This window comes from Haliaeetus albicilla, chromosome 4, assembly GCF_947461875.1.
Source record: "Haliaeetus albicilla chromosome 4, bHalAlb1.1, whole genome shotgun sequence".
Taxonomy (NCBI): Eukaryota; Metazoa; Chordata; class Aves; order Accipitriformes; family Accipitridae; genus Haliaeetus; species Haliaeetus albicilla.
The window spans coordinates 7,453,999-7,471,758 of NC_091486.1; the positions used below are offsets into that span (position 1 = coordinate 7,453,999).

A 17,760-nucleotide genomic window follows, 5' to 3' on the forward strand; every position below is an offset into this window, starting at 1 on the left:
TTTTACTAGAGCTAGTGAATTTACTGATTCTTAATTAGTGCCCAGTTACATGAACACAGACATTTTTGGCTTCTCTAAAGAGTCCAAGACCAGAGCCTACCCATACAGAACGGACATTTCCACTCACCTCCTCTAATGATACAGCCCAAAAGGATCACTTAGATTGTTTAAAACCTGCAACAGCAAAAATCCTCCAGCACACTTAATTAGACTGCAAGGGTTATCACACACTAGGCTGTTTGTGACATTTATTAAAGGGAGCTATTGGTTCTAGAGTAGACAGAGATCACCAGCCCGTGTCACATACTCTACCAAACATCAACCAAAGTCAGCCATCACCTGTTAGCGCTGAACCCCATCTGAACAAGCAATAGAACGCTCCATCTGAGCCACTCCATGCTCGTCAGCCCAGTTCTGAAATACAACCTATTGGCTGAAGAAGACTTCCTTTATCAGAAAATCAATACTGTTTGGCTAAAGTGATGATCAAGGACTGAAGATGCTGTAAGAGCTGAAGCACCGAGGCTATTTCTAGAGGATGGAATTGTTTCATTCTCGTCTGAAAAACAGAGCTGCAATGATGTTTAAGGTGCACACCTTAAACCTGCGTGATGCTTTATGAATGTGCGCCTGAAGCCTTGCAGAAATGGCACTTTACAAAATTCAGTAAATAAAACTCAAGAAGAAGGATGAAACATTGCTCTTATATAACCAAGGGAAGTGCTCCTTTGGATCACTTGACAGTGGATTCTTTTAAAATAATGGACTTCATCTGCAGAACAGAATGGCTCCTACCGAGTGCATTCATTCAGCAGTGGGTTTGCTAGCACGAATCTCAAGAATGGCTCTCCTGGACACACCTGGTAGTTTTTCATTCTCTCCATCCCTTCTGTTGCAGACCCACAATGAAATGGAAATAAGAGTATAACTAGCCATTGCTAATCGAAAGCATCTTAGAGAAGTATTAGTGTAGATTTACTATATGCAGCCAGATTTCAATTTTTTAACACTGTGTTTCACTTTAGTCAGTAGGTAACTCACTGTTCTAAATTACTGTTTCACTGCTGAAACCTCTATTGCGGTCTGAGATTAATGGGGTGTGAATAACTCATGCAGCTGTCTATTGGGTTAGAGCTCTTAGAAATGGCTGGTGGAAACAGAAGACGATGTGGAGAAAATTCTCAGGGGAAATGGGCACTAATCAAACTGCAGTGTATTTCCGGCTCAGAGTGGCTCAAGGAATGACTAAATGACTGGAGAGGACAAAAAAAGTTTTTAAAAAGATACTTATTCTTCTATAAACAAGTATTTATATATGTATCAATATAAAAATAGTTATATGAATACTGAGATATGAATATGAATATGGATATGAATATGAATATAAATATAAAAAGGTGGAAACAACACATTTTTTTGATACAGCAGTCTCCACTATAAAAGGTCACATGCAACATTCTTCATTATTCTATCATGCAATGTTGGAAAGACATTCATATTTTCCAATGTTTAGAACAGAAAATAAATAGAAACCATGAACTCTCAAATAATCCCAAAGATAAAGGTTCACTTTTTAACAGTGGCTTCCATTTGCCTGCTTTTTTCAAGACCAGCAATGTGTTTTTAACAATCAATTGAACACCCTTAAAAGATAAAATGTCATCCTGTCATTTACAGTAGGAGATGTTTTTTGGTATATTTGGTAAGGTCATAAGCAATGCAGGAGCACTGCATTAACATCCTTATCATCTTCAAAATTATTCATGTCCCCAAAATTATACATTTGAAGATTAATTAATAGGTGTGGAATCAGTGGAAGTTCACTGCAGTAATGGCACACTGAGGATGCAGGGAATAGCTGCTAATCAGAGAACTGCCAAGGAAACTATCACATATTCAAAACTCGGGGGATCAAATCTGTATTGTAAATGCTCTTCATTGGAAGATGTGATCATCTGAGGTTTGCCTAGAACCAGGATTTGCCTCGAGTCACGAGCTCCTTGCAGGAAATATGCAGGGATTTGACTTCCAGAGGGGATTCCTTCCATTTGGCTGCAAAAATTTCTACGCTGCCCCTATGGAGGATGCAGAACCCATCCTGGGTTCCCTAAATACAGCCTGGAGGTAGGGACCCCTCCACGAGCACCCACCTGGAGCCTCCGCCTCTCACCCCTCTCACCCCAACTGACCACCAGTAAAATAAGGAGAAGATTTACACCAGGACCGTGTTTTGACAGCCGAGTATCTTTTGTCTTTAGCAACACACTAACATAAGGCAGCATCTGCACAAACTTTCTCTCACATCACCCTCTGATATTTTCCATATATAACACACTAATAAGACAAGAGATAACAGTCCTAATGAGATGCTTTGCCCAGATGTGCCTTTAAGAAAAGTTTTCCCTTTTCAGCTTTTACTGGGGTTCATGTGTGTTCACAATTCTTTTAGGTAAAGAGTTGATTGGGCAATGCTTTCACAGGTTGATGAGCATTTAATCGGGTAAAAGTTCTCTCTAATGAGGAAGCGTTGCATGACCACATTTAAGGGAGTGCTTTTAAAACACATTACAAAGGAGGGGTTCTTAGTCTTCTTATGAATGTCAGACAGCTAGTGCTTGATAATGTCTAGCTACTTCACTTACATATGAACAGTGTCAGCCACTGCTATTTTATTTTTTTTAAGCTGATCAGGGTAAACCACTTCAACTCCAGTAAGAAAATTATTAATGCAATGTAACCCTTTAAGATTAGGTGTATTGACCCCATTTCCAAAGTTCTGCATCCCTCTGAATGCAGCAGAAATGCCCCACGCCTGCTGGAGGTGTGCCTGTGACGTGTAATTACCTGGAGAGCAATGCACTGATTTCCGTACTGTGAAAATCAGCAATACAGAACACTTAGCGGGCTCTATTCCTAAACATGCAGACACTTCTAATTAGTCACATGGAGTCAATTTAGCATAAAATAGTCCTTCTGCAATTAAGAAATGCAGTCTCAGTTATCTCATAATACAAGGAAAAGATATTTTAGCCTTATAATTAATTGTCCTGCTTATATTATTACAGGAAGACACTTTCACAATATGCATTTTGGTCTTACCATAGGATGCATTCACCTTCTTTCACAAAGCATCCTTGGCAACAGGACTTCTGAAGGCTTTCTTTAGAAAGTAAGCTTAAGTTTCTTCTCCAGTAAAGCACAGGAATAAATCATCCTGTATTTATGAACTACATTTAATTCCTAAGCACCTCATTAAAGAGAAGCGAACACAAATAAAATGGCTCCTCTCCAAAACAAAGCAAAGGGTAGAGAAGCTACATTGCAGTAATTTAAGGAGAGAAGCAGGCCCTATCTCACTGAAAGCGTGGGATCATATCTGGGTTAGGGGAGACTGTGATTACTTGCTCTGAGCTGAAATTTAGCTGTGTTCTGGATGCGCACACTTTTAATCTGCATGGTGTGTTATTTACTTGGAGTATGCTAGGGCGTTAATTCAGCCTCCCTGCTAATTCTTTTATCAGCTGTGTTAGCTCCTACGGTTGAAGGTCTCTTCCCTAATGTTTAACAGAATTTGCTTACGTTAGCTGGACAAAATATCAGCTAATGTTATAATTTTGTTATATTTATGTTATACATAAATAAATACTGACTGCCGTACATACAAGGACCATATTCACATACCTAGTTGAAATGAGTTGTTCATTATGTAAAATACAAATATATTGCTGTTTCTCTGATCTTGCATTATGCAAACACCGTCCCGCTCCAGATTTCATTTGTGAAAACCCGGGAAAATTCTGGTTATCTATTCTGCCATCCGCAGTATTCACTACACATCCACCTACCGCATCTAGAAACCACATAGGTATTCAAGGCATTCACAGTGTGGTAGGGGGCAGAGAAGAAAACACAAGGGATGTGTCTTTACGTGCATTATTGGCTCCAAACTCCTACATGGTGTAATGTGGAGAAGCAGCCACAGATCCGCACACAGGTGCTGTCCCCTGGGACCAGACAGGGCTCTCTTCCACCCCAACCACACTTGTCCCACCACCATCTCAGCAAAGCCGGTTTTAAGCAGCCTGAGTAGACTTCACGCTGCACAAGAAACCTCACTGTGAAAGATTCGCCTCTGCTTAAACTGGGTTACCGACTAATATGTTTTAATATTGGAAATGTGATTTAACAGATAAGGAGAGAAGAAAAAGCATAGAGGGGAAAAAAAGTCAATTCAAGCCTGATGCAAGTCACTGGCAGTGAAAAAATGAGAGGTCCAGTGCTGAGCAGAGGTGCCGAGCATAGGTACAGCACATCGCAACTGAATCCAGCCATTTTTAGATCATTAAAAAGATAGCCTGGCGAAGGAGAAAGTAGAAGCCAGCACTTCATACAATAACTCACACTATTGTATTGGAGACCTTGTGGGGAAAGACCTGCTATACAGTACTTAAAAAAAAAAGGAAAAAATTATAAAAAAGACTAAGCTCTCTTGAAATCTAGCGTATCTGTTTTCTTGTTAGACTTACTTTATATAATTAAATTATAGGTCACCATGACTACACCCACTCAAGCACATTTACTCCATAAATCTCCTTTAATACCTCTATAAGCTCGCGGTACTTGAACTCGTATTGTTAAAAATTGCTGCTGATGGCTGGAAGATGAGGTGCAGAGGTTTACCGCTCCTGAACTCCCCCTGCTTTCCTACAGATCTCACCAGCGCCTTCCATGGCCACAGAGACACCTCCGACCCGCAAACAGCAGCCTCAATCAATTCTGCCACATAACGATGATTTTTGTCGTTGACCCCCGGTCGCGGGGAACCCGAGGAGCCCTCGGGTAGCGTCGGAGAAAGCCATACCTGGATTCTGCAGGGAGACCACGGGCCCAGTAGCCAGCTGTAGCAGGGCTTCACCGGGCAGCTCCTGTACTGGGTGAGCTGCTCCGGGCAGGGTCTGCCCTCACCCGCTGCCCGCAGGACCACCGAACGCCCACGCACCATCTGGCCTAGGCGAGGGGAGAAGACAGGACACGGTGAAGGAGACCCGGAGGAAGAAAGAAAGGCAGATTTTGTGATTTTTTGGTATCCTTGGTTCATTTTCCACCGCTAAAATCTGTTTGAAAAGCAATGAATCGGGAAGACTGTTTGGATAATATGGATGCAATTGCTAAGTCTAAGTGATGCAGTCACTGATATTTTCAAACACAGTTTTTAAACACAGTTTTGTATGTTTTCCAAATACATTATTTGTTTATGCAACACATTTACAAACTTGACTAAATCCTGATTATTAAATATGACAAGAAAATAATCCTGTGGCAGCATCGTTTCTAACTTTACACATTCACTATGTTTCCAGAGATTTTTAACAAATGAAATTTTCTTTTTATGATCAATTATGTGCATCTAATTTGAGAACTGCAAACACTCTAGTGGCTATTACCGTCCATAACCACTTCTGCCATTTCCATTAAAATCCTATTTATTATTGGTGAAAACTTCTTCAGCCACTGAATGGAAAAAGCAATTATGTTACTACTTTTGAAATAATAAAACTGAATACATTCATTAAAGTTACAGCAATTCCATTTCCGTCTCCTTTGCTGTCCATTTATGTCCAGGAATGTTTTTCACTCAAAATGTTTCAATTAGAATCCCGGTTCCAATTAAAAAGAAAAGTGGAAAAAAAAAAAAAAAAAGCCCTTATGCAACAGGATGCTGAAGATTGTGCCGGGGATGAAATTTCTGCCTTGACTTTCAATAGGCGTGGATCTGAGAGGCAGTTAAAAAAATAAAAGGTCTGGGTAATAAGGGCACACACATGCAACAAGACAGAGGCAAGCGGTAATTGCTAATTCACTGAGAAGGAAAGAGAGAACGTGTTCCGGTGGAGTTCTCCTATTTGGATCGCAGTCATTTAGCTGCAATCATGAGTAGAGGGGAGTCCGGCAGGGGGGCAAACCCCTCTGCGAAGTGGGGAGGCTGAGATATCCAGCCAGATCCTTCTCCCAGCTATTTATGCACGCACTTTTTAATTAACAGTACTGCAGCTGGGTTTAAGGTACATCTCGAATAACTGTCACTGCGACTGTCTACAGAGCAGGGTTTCCAAAAACATTTTAGCAAATAAAAATTAAAAGCAGATACACCTGAAAAAGCTACTGACAGGTTCCTTAGCAAGTTCTCTTACCTTTACAATGCTATTCCCTTGCTCTGACCCATTGAATTCCATTTTTAAACCCATTTAAACCAATTTTAAGACTTCTTCCTTTTCCAGTTGTAATCCCCTGGACCTGGGGAGTTTGTAACAGAACTGATGATAAAAGCTCTTATCCACATGACTGTGCATTCAGCCATCACGGAATCAGATACATTAGGAGGTGGAAAAAAATCCTACCAGCTGAGAGGAAAGGGAAGGTAAGAAACTCCTGCAGTTCACTGGGGGTCAGAGCAAGGGAAGAGAAACCCCCCAGCGCGCTGTCGGCAAACCCCTGGCAGCCCTCCCCTGCCCAACAGGCCCAAATGAGCTGGTTCTTCCCCTCCAGCAATGGGACCAAATTTGCCAGATTCTTCTTAATTCTGAATGCTGAGGATTGGTAAGCAATGGAAAAGGCTCTTTGGGAAACCGTGGGAAGCCCATGGCTGTGGGATTTTTGGGATGCCCTGGGGGGAGCTCTGCAGCCCCACCAGGCACGAGCTCCCGAAATGGCAGCTAAGGAAAAAGGAGGTCTCCTAAGTTTAAAAGATCTGATTTCATTAGGAGGGACCTGAAAGCCTGAAGCATTTATCAAGCTATTTTAATTAAAGAAATAATTTTCTTTTGTACACTCTGTTTAACATCTTTCTAGCAAAATGTAAATGGGAAGATCATTGAACAGAAAACGCGATTTTCCTTTTAAGAGGAATTAACAACCGTTCTGTATTTATTTACATTTTCTTTTCCTACGGTTGGTTATCCAAACCATTTAAACTCACTACATTCACAATGGTCAGCTGGTGCGTGACTCATTTAGTCTACCACTTTCTTTTTATACTGTGAATAAATCATCGAAGAAAGAAATTTCACTGAAATCTTTCTTTGCACAATCACCGCAGTGAGTTTCTTAAAGCTCTGATTTTTTTTTTCTCACTCCACAAAGATTATCTAGGTGCTCGGTTACCACTCAAGTAGCAGAAAACCTCCCCATTTTTACCTTTTAAATACCTTATCTTTTGCTGCCTATGGAGAACAGAATCTTACTGCATCTGAAATTAATTTGCTTCCAATACAAACTCTGGAAGAGTCAAAGCAATCCTAGTTATTTCTTTAATTTCCCAGTGAATTGGCCACATGTCTGATTCCTCTGCTCTGCAGTGTTTAATGATACAAAAAATAAGACAGAAAGTGTGGTGAAAATGGAGAATAAGTGTTTCTTCATATCCTCAAATTTGTCATTAGTTTTGAAAGGGAGGGTAAAGAGGTAAATGCTGGTCACTTAAAATTCTGTTTTGCATCAGCAGCTAAAATTTCATCTCAGAAACTCAGCGTCATATTTTCAAATCAGAAGAATAAGATTTTTTACCCCCCAAAAAAATTCTTGCCATTCCTTGCATTTTATCCCCACAAAGTGATGTCTCGCAGCTGAAACCAAGATGATTAAAATTCCTGGTAGAGTTCATCCCAGTCAGAATTACTGACACATTGTTATCTGTTTGATGAGCGTGAGCAGAGTATATAAAACACAGCCCTATCGGGCAACCACAAGACTAAAGCAGGGATCAAGTTACTTGAATACAGCCCTGGAGGTCAGGCTAGGACAAGTCACAAGCAAATGGCACTGGTGATAAGTGGGGCTTTCATCTACTTCCCACTGTTAGTCCCTCCAGCAGGCACTGGGGCATCCACGGCTTGGGGAGAGGTTTTGGTGGCCCCTCTTCCAGCAACGTCTCCCAGCACCATCAGACTGGGGCTTGACGAGTTGAGTAGCAAGCGAGAAAAAGTCACGAAGTTTCTTCTTCAGAAGGCAAAACCAAAAATGTTTTCCCAAACTGGCGATGAATCAGTGAAAAGGGTAACCACCAAATTTTTCAGTTGTGCACATCCTTGCCCCCTTCATTTCTGTCCCACGGGTCAGTCTGGTCTTGGGGTGCATAGCTCCGCAACCTGCTACGGTCTCTTCTGGGCTCTGAGGACTGAGCAAGGCATGGCAGTGTCTTCAACCCTGGGTTACTCAGGTAAATCCCGTAATTTATCTGATGAAGTCAGCTTTATAAGTGGCAAAGCATGGGTTTAGGTGGGTGTATACTGTTTGGCACTCCTCTTAGACAACTTGGGAGAAATCATATGGGATTGGAAAACATTTACGTAGAAAAATGCAGCATCCTCATGTATTCATTTGCCTTAACAATGGAAATACAATTTGCTGGGGATTATCCTTACCAAACGTCTTTCCAGTAACTTTGATTCAAGCCGCAGGAGCATCATCTATTAACGCAGTACTATACATCTTTTCATAGTAGTACAGCAACTGATATGAGGAGCCCTAATATATAACCCAAGATCAGCCTAAAGCCCTAGCCAGCATCCTGAACAGATGCTGCGCAGAAATACAGATGCAACGGGCAAATATCAGTTACACAGCTCCGTAGGCTCAGCGCAGGCAGGAAAGAGAGATCTACTTTACTCATCATCATTTATAAAAATCAATATATTCGCCTTTGGCTGCTGTGTACCAGAACCATATTAGCTGACAGTGCCACATACACAGCAGCACCACGTCATGTTTAAATGCATTGTTCCATAAAATAAAACCTGAGCAAGAAAAAGGTACCACGCATTAAAATATATCACAGCAAACCGTTACTGGAAGAGATGGACAGAATAAAAATGTTAGCAACAATGCCTGAGTTAAGAAACATATGAAAGCATAAATGCAGCAACACTAAATTTTGATCTGAATGATATTTAAATTATGTTTCTCTTTGAAGCTGTTTATGGTACTTCAGCAGGTCCTTCACACGCTCTCCAAGAAAAGCCAGAAAAGCAGAATATTATTGTGAGTGGAGCCAGTAATGGTGTGTACAACTGATTTGCTGTGTATTATTTCTGAGAAGCGTGCAACTAAGTCCTACATTTTAGCTTTATCAAAAAGTGGGCAATTACTCATTTGGCAAAGGGAAGCCAAATCAGTGTATACTACGGCCAATTCCCACAGCTTGTTTATTGTCATCCTTTGGTTTTCCCTGTCATGTTTGAGGCTTCATCCTATTCTCATAAGTGCCCGTGAGAAACTCAGGATGATTTCAAAGCTGTTGCAGTCTATGAACCTTCAGGTAGGGAACCCTTACTGTATTCATCTGTGAAGTACCACCTGTAGTTGAGTACATAATTAATGTCTTCTCTGTTAATACCATCATCAAGTAGTATTTATAACCAACTGGAACTCAGTGAAGAAGCTGAAATGACGGTGTTTCTGCTGTTGGAACGACACAAAGGTCATGGCTGCAGGACTTGTGCCAAGGTCCCTCCATCACGGATGTTTGATATCAGTGTAGCTCCACACTTGATGGCTGCTGCAGCAAAACTCAGATCAGGACCGGGGCTGCAGTAAAATTAACCATGCGCTTGGAATAACTCGGATGCAAAGTACTGTTGTTTCATTGGCACTCCTGCTTTGGGATGAGATCCAGAAGACCCTTGGGTCCCTGCAAAGCTATTCAAATGATAGAGAAGGACTGAGCAAAACTTGGCTTCTTTATGATACAAATTTTAAGAAGCTTTCCCAGCTGCTTAGCTGCCATAGGTTCACAAAACAGTATCTCCAGCTTTTAAATCGTATAAGTCTATGGCCTGAACTGTACGAGCCAGATCTCTAGCTAGCAGTATAACTGAGTTACACAGAGTTAATGGAGTTAACTGAGTTAATAGAGTTATGATCTTTGAGGACCAGAAGATGACCCATCAACTGAGCTGAGCTTGGGCTTGACTGTGTGGTTCAAGTAATGAGGTTGGCATCTACAGCGAGAACACTCACTGGAAGGTCTGCTTTGGCAGGGCACGGATGTTTCCAGTTTTCCTCTGCAGAAACCGAGCTCTGATTTAGGGCATGAAGTGCCTGCCCCTTGCATGCATTTGCAACCATCAGCTCTTTAACCAGTCTTTAGGATTTGCATAAGCAGTTCAGGATCAGGGGCAGAATACAAGACGTACCTTTACTCGAGTACATCCCTTTGCAAACTATGCAACGTAAGAGCTCAGAATGAAAAAACCTTCAGGCATTATATAGGGTGAGCTGCTCCTTTAGCATGGTAAAAGCCATAAAGAAGTTACAACCTGCTTTTGCACATGTAGCTCTGTTTATTTTAGTAAGTGACTGAACACTCAAAAAAACCATTTAAGTCCATTCAGCAACATGAGCATTAACACTCCAAAATGGGTTTTGAACAAAAATAAAATTTTGAATTAATAGTATTCCTAGTGTGTTGTTGTTAAAACACTGTCCATGAATTATTCATTTCTGTTAAGAAAGCACTACTTTATGAAAGGGCTAAAAGCTGAGCAAAGAAAGAACACCACTAATCCAAATATTAAGCTTTTTCTGTAACATGCTTTGATCTCTGAAATCCATCTGAAGGAATCACTTTATGGAAGTTAAGAGCTTTTTTCTTTTTGACCTTAAGTGAATTTGATTGAAATATACATTATGGCTCTTGAATCTTAAAGACCATTAGCTGTACGTGTAATGCACATCAGAAGCCTGGGAAATAATGTCACAAGCTTATTTTGAACAAAACCTTCAACGCATTTCCTCATATCAATACTCAAAGGGGTTTTTAAATCATATAAAGTTAAAAAAGGTCCTAATCCTTTCACTTTTTGTATGCTGGTGAGCGTTACTGGCTATAGAAAACCTCGCTGAAGTTACTGGAGTCATACAAGTATTAAGGGACTTGTGGATACAGGATGGAGACACAGGCATATACTAAATGATGAAAAATAGTCTTAGCATTTTTTCTTCAATGGGATGTAATTATGTTACTGAAAGTAACTTCACCAGAGGATTTGTATTTAGTCATTTATCTGTTTCTTAAGAACCCTGTAACTCTCCCCAGCTCTTTGCTAGCTCTGCGTACTCTCCCTCTCTCAGAGGCTAATGTTTCCTATGACTGAATTCTGAGAGTTTGAATTAATTACCAAAATAATCCTCCAGGCATCTGTCTACCTGTTTCCTAAGTTGCGTTTTTCACTGTCGAGTACTCTGAAAACAGCCTGCTTCGTTCAGAAAACCCAACACCTCAGGACCTCGAGAGCGTCCCAAATCACCTCCGAAGGCTTCGGCGTGGCTCGGGGAGCTCCCTGCGCTCCGTACCCCCGCTCGGGGTCTGCCTGAGCCCACCCGGGGCTGGGGGGTCCCCTCCGCGCCACATTGCTGAGGCGGAGAGAGGGGGGTAAAGGGGCAGGTGGGGACTCACCGCCGGCACCACACGTGTGGGAGCACTGCGACCAGGCTGACCACGTCGAGAGCCGGCAGTCCACCGCGCACCCCACCACGCACCGACTGCTCGTCTGCACGGGCTTCTCCAGGCGAAGCTGCGAGATGAGAAGGAGACACAGGCGTCAGCCTCCCCGGGAACCCCCCCCCAACTGGCCACCTCCCGCCACGGCCGGCCACCACGTCAGGGAAAGGAAAATCGGCAGCTACCGCGGCGGGACACCAGCATCGCCGCCTACGGGGAGCTTTCCCAAGGGTGCAATGGGTGAAAGGAGTCTGTCGGTGTTCGGGTCTTACTCTGAAAGGACAATTAGTAACTTCTAATGGGCCGCAATCTCCCCGGTCACCCAGCTTTGCCGGAGCCACCGGGATGGCGCAGGACGGTCGCTGTGCCCCACGTGCTTGAGTCGATACCACCCACTGACACCCCAGGGACGCTTCTGTTCCCCAAATCACCCCACCGCTGCGCTCCCAGCACCAAACGCGACTTCTCCACCACCGACGGCCAGCGTCTGGGTGCGGATGGGAAGGCACCGGCTTTCTGGAAACCAAACGAACCGGCAGTCGTTTCCCCGCGCGCCCCCCCGCCCCCGCGTTGTGCCATCCTCACCCGCTGGCAGAGCGTCGTGCTGACGGTGGCCCCGTCGCTGCGGCGGCAGCTGAGGAGGCGACGGCGCTCTCCGCGCCCGCAGGCGGCGTTGGCGCCCAGCTGGCACCCGCTCCAGCCTGCGGACACAAAGCAAAGGACGCGGGCGCTGCGGGTCACGGCCGTCGTCCCCTTCTTCACGTCTTTCTACCCAAGGTGCGGGGTACCTTCTTCCCCTAGGGCAGCGCTTCCCCGCCTCGGGGCAGCCCAAACCCAAGAATGACCCAAAAAGAAGGCTGCTCTTAAACCCCAGCAAGTCTCGGAGGAGAAACCGCTGGCTTTGCACTCAGGTATCCCCTTAGCGAAGCCGGTGCGTCAGAGTGCACAGAAAACTGTTAAACGCTGATAAAGTGTATCAGTTCAACCCAGTTGGCGCGTTTACAAGACGGTATTGTTTGAAGTAAAATTTCACTTTGATAAAATAGCTGGGGAAGTTTCTGAAGGGTAGCTCTGGTTTCCATTATTTAAAACTAAGCTCTAATACTGGTGAAATAAAAACAGTATTTCTACTGGAAGAAAATTCATCTTACTACTTGTCTGAAATTATGATGGTCAGAATACAACTAAACTGGAATAAACCTTAAAACACCATTTAAAATAAATAAAAAGCATAAGACAAACCACTAAAATTTCCATACACCACCAACAAATAAGAAGCATATGAGAAGAAAACCTATTACTTTGTGTCTTCCACCTCTGATAAACATGAACACATAAATATTCTGCATTTCTGAAATGTGATGATAAAAAAAGGCATCGTCCTGCTGCCTGTGTGTTTCTAGGGCTTTTATTTCAAATAGGCTGAGTTTACATTCAGATATTTTATCCTGTTTTGTTCTCCCTTCCCACCAGCCCCCAAAATCCTCTTAGATCTCTCCTCTCTCCACCTTTCTCATTTATCTGAGCTGGTCAAAACAAAAGGAATTTTTCCTTTTTTTTTGTTGTTTTTTTGTTTTGTTTTGTTAGTTCGTTTGCAACAGATCTAATTGCTTCTAAGGTACTAAATAATGCATTTTGCTCTGAATATCTTATGCCCACCCATATAACCCACATTTGCCTTCAAACCAGACTTTTGTTGGTATTATTGGCTTCACCTGAATCACACAGATGATACTCTTTTAACTGGAATTTTGCAATTAACTCTGTTGATAACCCACCAAAAAGAAAAGATCCCATTTAACCTGTCTTATTTCCAGTGTACCTGCAATGACAACTTAAATTGAAAATTGTGCATTTGTTCACTAACCTGTGGACAAAAAAAAAATGTAGGCATGTAATTAACTTTAGTGAAATCAGTGATGTCTACACATAACTGTTTTAATGTCAAGGCTTTAACCAACACCACTAGCAAACATAACTGAAAACACAACTGGAGAAAGCCTTTAAGGAGCTGAATCTTTTATACAAAGATATATGGAAAAGCAGAACATCAATTTAATACATGTTGTAACTGCTGTCACTTCCTGCTAAGAGTATACTGGAAACTTATACCTACCTGTTAGATTGTACTGATATTGGAAGCAATTTTGGTTAAGAATACATGGCTTCATTTGTGAATCTTCAGGGCAGGGCTTCGTATTGACAGAAGACCTTAGCACTTGTCGAGTTCGGGTTTGCATAATATTCGGATCACACACCTATATACAAAAGCGATGGACAGTACAAGAGACCCTAGTAAATCATACAGACACCAACCGCCTGGGGTTGTTACATGCACATCCACGGCCATACCGAGCTACGATATAATCATGCTTCTGTTCTAAAGATACTTAAAAGCATATGAAGGAAAAGAAATGTGGTTCAAAGGTAAGAATCCAATATTAATAAAAGTCATCTTTTGTCCACCCCGATTCAGCTGTTTTAGGGACTCCTATACTATTTACTTCCAACTGGATAAAGACCGTGCTGTTTTGCTGTGGTCTACTTTCCACCTCTTTCCAAGACTTCTAGTGAAATGCCATAGTACTGAATAATGGGACAGGATTTCTGGCACAATTAATGTGTTTTTAAGTAATAACTGATGTTACAGCAAAGATTTCATTTCTAGGAAGGATATTTGTAATTACATATCAGTTACGATGCCGACAACAAGATGGGGTGACTTTTCAAAGTATGTGATACAAATATTGATGGCCGACTGCCTATAAACCAGGATTCACTTGTTTACATTTTCACGTGAATAACAACCAACTGAGGCCAGTTTTCATTTGTGTTTGTACATCACAGGCATGAAAATTGTTTGTTTTTAGCAGCCCCCCATCCTCACTTAGTACTGTGGCATGGGGCTGTTTTCCTTTCCATTTCGCTGCAGACAGCAATAGTGACCAAATGCTTTCAGCCTTGCAAGAAACATCCCCTTTATGTAGAGGAAAGCATCTCCTCAATCCCACAAATCCCCTCCTGCAGCCTCCTGCTTACCACTCCTCTGCAACACAAGAGCTCTTCTGTTTGGATGTCACACAGAGGCATCGCCCGGCTCTGCCTACGCATTTCTACATTTTTCCCTTGGTTTACTTAATTTGGGGCTATGGCATAAGCACTGGCTGGGCTATGGTGAACGCAGTGCCACTGCTGGTGCCCCAGCCCTGCCTGTCACATCCATGTCTTATGCCAAGGGGAAATATTTCAGGATGAAGGGGTCACAACACCAAAGATTAAATGCCTGTGACACCGGGCAAGGCTAAGGTGAAGAGCACTAAGGATTGCTGCTTTGTCTCATTAAATGAAATCACAAAAAAGTCTAAATAAGCTTATTCTGAAGCCAGGGTGATTACAGGAATACGTAATAGCTATTTCAGCTGCAAGGCTGGGACAGAAAAGCAGCCCCAAAGGCACAGGCTGCTGAAACTCAGCAGAGTTTTCTGGCAACCCAGTACAGCAGCAATGGGTGTGTGGAAGTGGTCACAGCAAACCTAATGGAAATGAATCCCTATTAAAGGTATTCACAGCCATTTACTGAACAAGATGACCTATTTAACTCCTAACAGTCTCTCATTAGGACTAAAGATTGCTCACGAACAGCAAAGAAAACCGAAAAAACAATGCATGTAGAAATATGTTTTCATAAATGCTTGGGAATTTAAAACATGATTTTTCAATAGAGTACTTTAATTACAAAAAATAACTAGCAGTTTAAAACCACAGGCTTATTATCATGCAATGAACTGCCTGCAAACACTGAACCCTGCACGGGTGAAATTATGGATAATTCCTGTATTGTGAATATTAAAGAGAAATGTAATGGCGTTGCAGCATAAATCTAGACCTCAGACTACTGTAAACTGGATAAATTGCACTGATGATAGCATAAACAAACAGAATAAATATCAGGACAAATAGAAAAAAAGTCTGGTCTAGTCTTAAAATACACCGTCAGGGCCTATTTTCCTTACGCTTACACTATGTGAAGGAAATTCTATTATGTTCTTATTGCTGACACACACCTTGTCAAATTATTTTGAATGGTAATCTTATTCGAACACCAGTGGTCATCTAAAATACCCAATTGTTCTTAATTATCTGAAAATTAAACCTCTGCTAAGCGTTTACCAATAGTTTACTGCCTTTTCCACAACTAATCTGATTGTTCATCCTCACAACTAACACTAATAACTTAAATGATTTGCCAATAAAACAAAGCAAATTAAAAAAAATCAAAGACGGTATCTCAGTAGCAGCTTCTAATTAATGTTTCTCTGCATTATGTCACCAAAGGGAAAAAGAATCCATGAAAGCTGTGACAGAAGTCTGTGCCATCTGGGAAATACCTGCTTTTGCTCCCTTCGAAATAAGAACCTGCAGACAGAAAATATGCATCATTTGTAGATAAGTATCTTGTTTTAATAAAATAGCGTTTTTTTCCCCCGTCTAGCGTGCTCCCCATTGTGCTCAATTACAGGGCACTGACGCAGCTCAATGCTGCACATGCTGTCATACAGCCACCCGCATTTCCTGGCTAGCAGGACCATTTTCCCTCTCAGATGTCCTCCTGGTGGGTAGCAGACCAGTCTAACAGGTCAAAATCTAGCTGGTGTTTGCCAGGATCCAAATAAATGGCTGGTTTACTGCAGCTCTGAAGCCGGCGTTCTCACTGCGCTGATGAGCCATGTTGTTCAGAAGCCAGAGCGGATGCGATAAGCTACCCACTTTTACCAGTTTTGAATAACAAAGAATCTCTGTAGGAAAAGTGTTCATTTAATCAAGCTGAGTACACGGGAAACATGCAAAAATTCAAAGTCGGCAAACTGTAACTAATATCCTGTAATATTATTTGTTGAATTTCTCTTTACGTCAATTGAGAAGTCAATTTAGTTTTATAATTGATTTTCTGGCCTTACTCTTTCAAGTTAACTATGTAAAAAATTGAGCCAAATATATATGGAACTGACTAAGCAGCAGGAGGGAATGACTTGTAAAGAAAAAGATGAAAGCTGGGATTTTCAAAGGAGCAAGAGGGAGCCGAGTATCCAGCTACCCTGGAATCTCAATGGGCTTGGGTGCACAACTCCTGCAGGACCCCTCCAAAATCCCAGGCTGGAAAAATTAAATATTTACGATGTGGCAAAGGTTGAGGAATGGCTTGGCAGACTCAAAGTCATTAGGGGATGTGAATGGTTAAAGTTAAAGAAGAGGGATTGTTTCCAGTGGGGAGATGCTGAGGGTACTAACAAGCAATAACAAAGAGAAGTGTGAAGGCTGCAAAGCATGAGGACGATATTATGTCACCATTGTCACCACTGCCATCACTTTCAATCCACCAGATACATGCTATCTGGTCCTGAATTTGGATCTTAAAAAATACTGAGAGAAAAACCTATCACCATCAATGGCAAAAACAATTTTAGGAGGTAGGACAGAAACAGCAATCAGTAATATTACAGAAAAGGCAGCAAAAAAAAAAGAAGTATTACTTGAGTAATTAAAGAAAGAAATTATCACAGAATTAATGAAGATTTGGGCAAGATTACAGAAGGGGTTGATTCTGAATATTCTCACAAATGAAGAAAATGACAAAACCAACTTGACTGTTCAAATGCTCTTCTATATGAAATAGTGAAGGTGATGTTCAGATACATGGATCAAGACTGTATCTGCTCTACCCCACTAGGAATCCAAGTTTCTTATCGCAAGCATGTAGGTATCTACAATTTGGGGGGTTTTAAATAAATAAACACCATCGTGATTCAGCAACCCTTTACTGAGTATCTTCACTTACAACTCCTCTCTTCCCACTGAGTGGATGCTGTACTTTTAGAGACATTATTTTACTTCCAACTGTTCTATTAATAACTACTACTTTCACTGATCATAGATTGAGCTTTTTTTAAAAATTATTTTTACATTAAGTCAGCCATTACCTCCTGTAAGGTAATCACAACTGGTTTGTGCTCAGCATTAGCCAACATTTCTTCTACAGTGGAAGCACAAGGAAAGAGGAAAAGGTGCAGCCAACAACACCATTAAGAGAAAGGCAGGTACATACAATGGAAGCGTTCAGTAGTGGGAGTTTAACTTTCACTTGTATTTTTGAGATCATCTCTTTATGGTCATGCTACTTATTTTCACGCCTGTGGTTATAAATCCTGTAACTAGTTTCCATAGTTGGAACAATGGGGTAGAATTGGGCGTAACAGCAAATCCCT

At 41.8% G+C, this 17,760-nt stretch overlaps 1 protein-coding gene across 3 annotated transcripts in view; it reads right to left on the reverse strand.

Annotated features, from left to right (window-relative positions):
• THSD7B (thrombospondin type 1 domain containing 7B) overlaps window positions 1–17,760 on the reverse strand; it is a 336,992-nt gene that overhangs the window by 13,621 nt on the left and 305,611 nt on the right. For all 3 annotated transcript variants that reach the window (XM_069780784.1, XM_069780785.1, XM_069780783.1), the window contains exons 19-22: window positions 13,614–13,755; window positions 12,083–12,198; window positions 11,453–11,570; window positions 4,862–5,007 (exon numbers count right to left, since the gene is read on the reverse strand). In XM_069780784.1, coding sequence (XP_069636885.1) covers window positions 4,862–5,007; window positions 11,453–11,570; window positions 12,083–12,198; window positions 13,614–13,755 — 522 coding nt within the window. The remainder of the gene's footprint in view (window positions 1–4,861; window positions 5,008–11,452; window positions 11,571–12,082; window positions 12,199–13,613; window positions 13,756–17,760) is intronic.